At 43.2% G+C, this 10,000-nt stretch overlaps 1 protein-coding gene across 1 annotated transcript in view; it reads left to right on the plus strand.

Annotated features, from left to right (window-relative positions):
- sv2ca (synaptic vesicle glycoprotein 2Ca) overlaps positions 1–10,000 on the plus strand; it is a gene marked incomplete at both ends in the record, with an annotated part of 26,154 nt that overhangs the window by 13,333 nt on the left and 2,821 nt on the right. Inside the window, 3 exons of the mRNA XM_084457656.1 lie at positions 8,091–8,224; positions 9,212–9,301; positions 9,751–9,861. Coding sequence (XP_084313782.1) covers positions 8,091–8,224; positions 9,212–9,301; positions 9,751–9,861 — 335 coding nt within the window. The remainder of the gene's footprint in view (positions 1–8,090; positions 8,225–9,211; positions 9,302–9,750; positions 9,862–10,000) is intronic.

The raw sequence follows: 10,000 nt of genomic DNA on the forward strand, positions 1-10,000 counted from the left end.
TTAACAACTAGCAGAATGTTGCAAAGCTGGTAGAACTTATTTCTCTGTGCTCCAGAGTTAAAAATGTAGCTGAAGCAGTTTGGGTACTCTAAAAAAGTTATGGAGATGTGACTGTGGAGTTGGCAGAGTTTGCACTGTATGCTCCCCATCCAACTCTGATCTCACCAGCAACCAGTGTCATACCACATGTGAGGCTCAGGTAAGGTCTATATTTTCAGCATCAGACATTTGAGGTGTGTGCAGGGGCCTCCCTTTCTTTCTCTGTCTCTCTCTGTCTTTATCTTTCTCACTCTACTGTATGTCTCTATCCCTTTCTCTCTGTCCACAGAGACGTGGCACTACTGATTCAGTCATCCATACACTTAGTCAAGTATGTACATAATCCCTGTAATGAGATTTCAAATGGCATGGGTGAAACACTGACCGGCAGGGAGCTACAGTACAGTACAGTACCATATATCCCCACAGAAAAGACAATCACTGCGACACATCAAATCTCTCTCTCCCTCTCTCTCTCTCTATATCTCTCTCTCTCTCTTTCACACACACACACACACACACACACACACACACACACACACACACACACACACACACACACACACACACACACACACACAGGTGTCACGATATTCCAGTTTTGCGATAATCATATAGAAAGGGTGCTCAGAGAGCACAGGCCTCCGCTCATGAATGCATTTTTTTGGGTGTAACTGAGAGGAAATGAAACTCATATGCAACATTGAAGAGTAAGCTTTTTGGTGGCGTAACTGGTAGTGGTGGTCAGAGGACCTGGGTTTGATGCCTGTGTGGGCAAGTTGCAGGAGGAAGCGATACTGAGATTAATGCACAGACACCTGTTAGATCAGCATGTGCAGTTGTTGAATGTGTAATCAGATAAAACAATCAGACATTGATTCATAGATAATTAAGCAGCATGGTCTCTCTGTTCCTGTGTCTTTTTTCGTAGGATATCAGAGTTCATTTAGTAGGAGTAGGGTGCACGAAACCATCAATAATAAATGGATGTTGACACATTTATTAAACTATAAACATAATTTACAAACTATAAAATAAATGAGTTGAAATTAAACTCACTCCTCACTATTACTGTCTCCTGACAAATGTCTGATGCTACATTAATCCAGAGATTACTAATACATGGTTTATCTCATTTGTTTCTCATACTGTAACTCAGATATTATATCCCCTACCCAAAGTCACAATTATCCATCAGTCTAGTGCTCCAAAACTTTACATGCATAGAAAGATAAGATAAGATAATATTGTTTGCAAAAACAGTAAATAAATTAAGTTGATATCTATCTATCTAAAGCCGAATTGGTCAGGTTTTGCTAATATTGTTTATGAAAACAGCAATAAAGTTGATATCTATTTAAAGCTGAACCTGTTAGGATTTGAACCCATGCCGAAGCGTGACCATAGATTATAAGAGCAGTGCCCTAACCACTAGATAGCGCGGTAGATAGAGCGGTGCGCTAACCAACAAAAATATCTGTATCTGTATTCGGATAAAATACCGGGTGAGTGTGGTTTATACCGGAAGTAATGATAAATCAGGCAAATTATTATTTATTTTCTAACTAATTTTTATTTTCTAATATTCATTGCAATGCAAATGTTGTGCTTTCAAGGACTCGCATTGATTTAATATTAGCATATTAATTATGAAATATATCTCCACATCCTCATACTGTAACTTTCCTCCCAGATATTTCATATAGGCTACTGGTTGTTTTGCAACTGTATTTTGCTGGGGGTGCTGCTTGTAGCTGATAGCTTCACAAATCACTTTTGCTGTACTTAAACTTGTTGCTGTCTAAATAACCATGAAATACTTGGTAGGGTGTTAGTGGACCCTAAGTCAAAATTCCAGGAAACATACAGTATGGTAGTCCTATAACCTAGACCCAAGAGCATGCTCTAAAATGGATCATGCCTATTGACTGAAATATAAGGCAGGACATCAGTTTTCTCAATATTTCTATATATTTATTACCAGGCAGCTCACATAACTCAGGGAGAGATAGCAGCTCTGCCTGCCAACCCGGTGGGGGCGACTACAGAATAGCGATCACTTTCAAATAATGTGCAGTACTTGAAATGACTAGTTAGTGAAATCTATGGAAGAGCATTGGGGCCAACAACTGAGTTTATTATTTTTTTAAGATTCTGAATTTAAAGTCAGAATTTCTGAGAAAAAAGTCAGAAATAACTTCTGAGATTAAAGTCAGAATTTCTGAGATTAAAGTCAGAATTTCTGAGAAAAAAACTCGGAATTTCTGATAAAAAAGTCAGAAATAACTTCTGAGAAAAAAGTCAGAATTTCTGACTTTAAACTCAGAAGTAAAAAAAAAACAAAAAACTCCGCTGTTGGCCCTAATGCTCTTCCGTAGAAATCAGTAAGTCTGTGTTGCAAAATTGTTTTGTAGAAATATTTTTCTAATGTAGCCTAGAAACAATCATGTTTTTTTTCCCCTCACGAATTATGACGAGCAACTTTGGGTAGATGAAATAAGCTTATCTGTTTCCATCGCCTTTCAATAATGTGTCATAGCCTAAATAAAATGAATAGTGAAATCAAAGTCCTATGTTGCAAACAGAATGGGTATTTTTAACTTGTGGCCTCCAGCATTGGAGCAAAGTAAAGTTAAAGATGCTTTTTAAGTGAACACACACACACACACACACACACACACACACACACACACACACACACACACACACACACACACACACACAAGCTGCATCACACCAATACACTTATGCAGGCATCATACTTCTGCACCAACACACGCGTACATACAGTACATACAGTATTAACTAGTAAAAGACTAATTAAAAGTAAACAATACTAAAAGACTATTAGGCCTACTTTTCTGGTATTGCGTGTTTGGGACTTACAGTCTAATCTAAGATACTGCCATACTAGATTCATTAACCCCAACCCTAAAATACTGCCATAGGTACACTAACCCTAGAACCCTGTGAGATCTCCATCCAAGATACACTAACCTTAACCCTAAGATACTGCCATCCTGAACACTAGGAGAGTTACAAGCAGACAGAGTGAGAAACAGCTAAAGAGCGTTACTGTAGAGTAGTTGAGATCTTACATGTGCCGCCATTAATACTGCTGCTGTACATTGCGGTGCTATATATCTTTGCAAAGGTTTATCACTGTAGAATTACAGCCATTGATCTCCTTCAGCCTTCCTCCCCCCCCTTTGAACAGCCGGCTTGACTTCTTCGTGCAGCGCTTGATAAGCCGCAGTATCAAAGCTGTGTTTCAATATGTTGTTTGATTAATTCTCAGCAGTAATTTCCTGGCATTAACATGAAAATAACTCCCCCACCACCCTCCCCTCCCACGCCTGTTGATGGATAATGGTGTTATTCCCTCAAATCAGCCCCTAGAGACAGAATCTGGAGAGTGGGAGAGAGAGAGAGAGAGGGAGAGAGAGAGAGAGGGAGAGAGAGAGAGAGAGAGAGAGAGAGAGAGAGAGAGAGAGAGAGCAGCGTGGGAGGTCACGGCTGACACTACACTACAAAACAATCCCCGTACACCCAAATGCAGAAACATATGTGCTTACTCACACAAGGGTGATCACACACACACACACACACGGTTCCAGATGGTGTGTCACCGTGGTCAAGGTGGAAATCTGCGCAGAGAGGTTTGTTTAAGGAGGGGGTGCACTTCTTGGCTGTAGAAGAGTGGATTCCAGTGGCAAGGGAAGCCCAAGACGACCAACACCCTTCCCAGTTGCAGATAGCTGCCGGCTCCTCAGTCTGTCGAGTTCCGCCTTCACGTACTACTGTACCACCACGTTGCTTTTCTCTCAGGGTGTGCTCCCCTAGCCTTCCGTCCGCCCAGACTATCCCACAAGGCAGCGGGGCAGTGGTTGGCGGATGCCAGGGAGTATCCACACTGTGGGATACTCTGGGGACCACTACAGCTCCGAGACCCCCTACTATGCCTGAGACCACGAGGTGCCCAGTTACCGTGTGTGGCCACGAGGAGGCCTGGCAGGAGTCTCGGTGATGGAGAGGCTGTGTACTGGCAGGGGAAGACTTCTGCACCAGGCTGCCCCCCCGTTCACCACCAGGGCTCCAGGGCTAGCCAGCGGCAGGGGCTGTAAGCAAGAGGGTAGCAGGCAGATGAGAAGTGAGCATACACCTTCCTGCTAACTATTGCACTAGACGCATCACAACACCCTGTGGGCTAAGCACACACACACACACACACACACACACACACACACACACACACACACACTACACAAACAATGCCAAAACCCAAAACAATACACACCCCCACATTAAGAGAAAGAATATTCCTTGTCATTACAATGGAAAAGTGAAGAAAGTGAAGAAGGAACAGTATGAAGGGATTTTCACCATACAAGCTATTGTAACCTGGATATCCAAGACCAACATGGTTCAAAAGGTTAAATTCATAGACATAAGCATGAAAATAACATGTACTGTAGTTAAATGAGGATACAACTAGATAGTTAAAGCTGTTGTCAGTTCAGTTCATTCATTCATTCATTCATTCATTCATTCATCCATCCATCCATCCATCCATCCATCCATCCATCCATCCATCCATCCATCCATCCATCCATCCATCCATCGTCATCTGCTTATCTGGGGTCGGGTCGCGGAGGCAGCAGTTCCATCAGGGGGCCCCAGACATGCCTTTCCCTAGCAGCATCAACCAGCTCTGCCTGGGGACTCTTTAGCCGCTCACAGGCCAGTGCGGAGATGTAATCCCGCCATCTAGTCCTGGGTCTACCCCGCGGCCTCCTCCCAGCTGGACACGTCTGGAACACCTCACTAGGGAGGCGCCCAGGAGGCATCCTCACTAGATGCCCGAACCACCTCAACTGACTCCTTTCGACGCAAAGGAGCAGCGGCTCTACTCCGAGTCTCTCCTGGATGACTGAACTTCTCACCCGATCTCTCAGGGAGACCCCAGCCACCCTCCGGAGAAAACTCATTTCGGCCGCTTGTATCCGTGATCTCGTTCTTTCGGTCATGAGCCATCCTTCATAACCATAGGTGAGGGTAGGGACGAAGATAGACCGGTAGATCGAAAGCTTTGCCTTTTGGCTCAGCTCTCTTTTCGTCACAACAGTGCGGTAAAGCGACTGCAGAACCGCACCAGCTGCTCCGATTCTCCGGCCAAACTCCCTCTCCATAGTTCCCTCACTCGTGAACAAGACCCCCAGATACTTGAACTCCTTCACTTGGGCTAAGGACTCATTTCCTACTCGGAGCGGACAAACCACCAAGAACCATGGCCTCAGATTTAGAAGTGCTGATTCTCATCCCAGCCGCTTCACACTCGGTTGTGAACCTATCCAGAGAGTGCTGGAGGTCGCAGGCAGATGATGCCATCAGGACCACATCATCTGCAATTCATTCATTCATTCATTCATTCATTCATTCATTCATTCATTCATTCATTCATTCATTCATCCATCCATCCATTCATTCATTCATTCATTCATTCATTCATTCATAACCTTTATTTACTGTAGTACTCAGAGATACAATTGAAGGCAAGCCCTCATTTTCAATGTAGCCGAGTTTACATAAAAATATACAGTAAAATAAAAGGCAATACATTAAACACAACACAATAAAAACAATAAAAGCAAAGCAATAACAATCAATAAACACAATTACAGTTAGAGACCGGGATGCTCAATAATTGAGCTCTGAACTGCCCATAAGAAGGTAGAGTGTTATATTGTAAAGTGTGTTACAGACTCCATGAGGAAGGAGCATTAAAAAAGAAAGCTGATATCCCAAGTTCAGTGTTGGCCCGGGGTTCTGTACCTTAAGCATACAGAAAGTAAGTCATTAGAGCGAGTGGAGTAGGGACTAGAATTCCATTTCAACAGGGAAGAAATATAAGGAGGGAGCATTCCTGAGATGGCCTTAAAGATGAATAAAAACCAATGTTTATCACGCCTACTGTATATGCCAAGGAGGATAAGCCTGCCTTGTCATAAAGAACACAGCAGTGGGTACCGAAACTGTCACCAGTGATAAATCTTAAGGCAGAGTGATAGACTGTGTCTAGGCACCTTAGACTAGAAGTAGCAGCAGTTCTGTAGATAATGTCACCATAATCCAGAACTGACAGGACAACTGCCTCAACAATCCTTGCTCTGCTACACAGAGGGAAACAAGACAATTCTCTCAATGTTCTATCTCAGTTTAGTGACAAGATCATCTACATTATATTTAAATGAAAATGTATCATCAAGACCAGATGCCGAGGTATTAATATTCTGAGACTCTCTTGATTATAGATCCACTTACAGTAGATATGGACATACTAACAGAATCAGTGGTTCTTGCCCTGGAAAACAAGATACATTTAGCTTGACTTGCATTAAGGACCAGCCTAAGCTTAACAAGAGTATCCTGAAGAGCATCAAAAGCATGCTGCAGATTGTCAATGGCTAGCTGAGCCGGATTGGCGATACAATAAATGACCTTATCGTCCGCATAAAGATCGGCATGACAATCAGGTAATGGTGAGCAGGCAATATTATTGATATAAATAGTAAAAAGGACTGGGCCTAAGACTGAACCCTAAGGGACCCCCTTAGAAGCTGGCAGGAAGTCTGAATGCGAGCTCCCAGACTTCACAGACTGAAATCACCCAGACAGATCATTTCTGAACCACATCACAAGCCAAATCGTCAAAACCAACACTACTCAAACTTTTGCAAAAGTAAAACATGATAGACTGTGTCAAAAGCTTTCGATAAATCAACAAAATGGGCAGCACAATGTTTCCTATTGTCTAAGGAAGACATAATATTGTTAGTAACTCATGTAACGGCTGTTGAGGTGCTATAATTGGCTCAGTGATGCCAGGATTTTGGCAAGGCATGGTAACTTTGAGATAGGTCTGTAATTATTTACATCCTTTCTATCACCACCCTTACGCAGTGGGAGTGCCTGCGCCATTTTCCAGATGGAAGGGAACATGTCTGTTGCAATAGATAGATTGAATATGTGTGTTATCTGTTCTGCAATAAAAGGAGCAGCTCATTTTAGAAAGTCACAAGGCTGTGGTTGTGGATTTACAAGGTTGTGTGCTAATTATGGCGATAGAAAACAGATATAATTAAAAGCTTTACAGCAATTTCCAGCCCTAAGACATCATTAGTCCAACTGAATGCTCTCCAACTGAATGCTTTAGAAAATCACAGAATGGGCTGAGATGTGTCACTTGGTAAGGAGGAAAATAAATTAATTGTGTGTGTGTGTGTATGTGTGTGTGTATGAGTGTGTACGTGTGTGTGTGCCTGCGTGAGTGTGCCTTTGTGCGAGCCAATCTGCAGCCTTTAAATGTGTGTGTATGTTTCTGCTACAATGATTAATGAGACTCAGAGTCTGCCTGCGGGCTGAGATCAGGTGCTACACGATTTAACTTCATAAAAAACACTCACTTCTTTTCCTACACATTCAATTAACCTGTCTTTCTTCACTCCTCCTCTCCATCTCCCCTTCACACGGCAGTCTGGCGTGGCAGGAGAGGGCTTTCATTAAAGCCATGCTTTATTTACAGTGTCCTGCTATAACAGTGTTCACAGCATGGGGTTCCTTCCCCCAACAACACTGATAATGAACAACCTTTCAGGGACTATAGACCTACTGCATCCCCCCTCCTGATGAGAAAACATTTGATAGAATTCATTCAGGTTCTCATAAGGGACCTACATTTAGCCTGTTTATTTAATCACATTTGCTTTAATCGTGTATTTAGAGGGTACGACCGCTGGTTCCTCAACATGCTTCTGCAGATGTGTGTGTGTAACACCCAGTAGGTTTGTGAACAGAACAGGGCAATGCCATTTGTACATTTGAAAACTCAAAAGGACGTTTTCCATATGGCTCTCTCCGTAGGTCTACTCAGTCCACTTGGACTCATGAGCAGAGAGGGAGGAAGGGCTAGGGGGCTGATTTGGCCTCCAGGGAGAGACTCCTGTGTGTGTGATTGGCTGCTAATGTATTCCTTGGTGTCTGATTGGTTCCAGGCTGGAGTTTCAGTATGGGTTCGGCCTATCAGTTCCACAGTTGGCGGGTGTTTGTGGTGGTCTGCGCCCTGCCCTGCGTCTGTGCTGTCGTGGCCCTCACCTTCATGCCAGAGAGCCCCCGCTTCTACCTTGAGGTAAACTTCAGCATTCTGGGAAGAATGGACTGTCTTCATACCAGGACTGTGTCAAAGCATGACTAGCCCAGATATACAGGACTTGGACTGTACAAGACTTATTTTGCTTCAATCTCTATCGGTTCTATATCAGTTTGTCTGTTATAGTCTCTCTTATTATTAGTGGAGTGATTAAGTGATATAATTGTTCAGTTGGTCAGTTGAACAATAAAACGATGGGGTAGAATAGGTATGGGGTACAATTTTGCCTCAAGAACCCATAAGGTCTGCCATGATGGATTTTTCTACAGGTTGAAAATTTGTCAAAACCTATTAAAAATAACTCCTCATAAACCGTATGTCCGATTGGTCTGAAATTACACATGCACATGTACAGTATGGTGCATTTCTCCAATCCAAGATGGCAGACAAACTGGAATTTTGGTGGTGGCCATTTTGGAAAATGTCAGCCATCTTGGAATTTCAAGTGGCTAGGACCGTTTTCTTGTTAAGTGACCCATGGAGACTGCTCATGACAATTTTCATGCTTGTATCACCAACTGAACGATTCTGCCTAAATAAACACTCTTAACCGCTCCACTAGTAGTAGGGCCTAGCTCATCTCACATAGGTACCATACAGTGAGTAAATCCTGTATACTGTCCAAGCTGTCTAACCTAATACAATAAAAGTTTGATTTGTTGTTCAGTTTCGCATAAACTATGAGGTAGACGGTGAGTCAGCCAAAAAACCCTGCAGAGTCCTATGACCTTGCACGCCATTCTTGTTTTTGTCTGTTAGCGAAATAAGAAAGCAAACGTCGTGACAGTCCTCCCGTTATTCTATAATTTAGCCTTTGAAGTGACTCATTGTTGTCGTGACTTCGCTTCTTCATCTCAGCCCATCTCAAGGAGAGGGGAGGGGAGGAGGGAGGCGGGCTGTCACTGAGGGCTCCCGCTTGGGTGTTGATAATCCTTTTAATTCCCCCCGGTTTCTCTCTCCTGTCAGGTGGGGAAGCACGACGAGGCTTGGATGATCCTCAAACAGATCCATGACACCAACATGCGAGCGCGTGGGCAGCCGGAGAAAGTCTTCACCGTGAGTTTTCCTGTGCGCGCTCAGAGAGGCAAAGCGGCTTATATTCTTCACCGCTGCCGTGACACCTTCTAAATATGACCGGAGGATCATTTTTGCAATATAGGGAGGTTTTAAGAGGTTTGTTTTGTGTTATTCTGACATATCTTGCTGCCTGAGGCGTGTTTGAAGAGCATCTCTGTCAATCCACACAACTTTTTTTTTTCCAGATAGTGAGGGCTCAACAGGGGCTAAATAGGCTAAAGACTTCAGCTGTGACCTCACTATATCTCTTCCAGAAACTTAAGACTATTACTGTTGCATACAGCTCTATAGGCCTACTATTGCCAGATAACTTCCAACAAAACTCGAATTGGAATGTGTATTGGCTAATATCCAGTATATTTCGATTTTCTGATACCTGATAATGTCACTGTTATTGAACTCTACATCTCCAACAATTCCTTTGTCAGGTGAACAGAATAAAGATCCCCAAGCAGCTGGATGAGCTGGTGGAGATGGAGTCTGAGTCTATGAATCCGGTCTCCAAGGTCATCTTCAGGTGCAAGACTGAGCTCAATGGGGTGAGTTAGTTTCGCTCTGCTTCCCCTGCCATTGGGTCACTTTAGCTGACCAGGCCAGTATGGGTAGACCACAGTGGTCATGGTGATACATTACAAACCGATACATTAAAATGTGCTCATCTCTTATTACGGTATCTCC

This window comes from Borostomias antarcticus (genome assembly GCF_949987555.1).
Source record: "Borostomias antarcticus genome assembly, chromosome: 23".
Lineage (NCBI taxonomy): Eukaryota > Metazoa > Chordata > Actinopteri > Stomiiformes > Stomiidae > Borostomias > Borostomias antarcticus.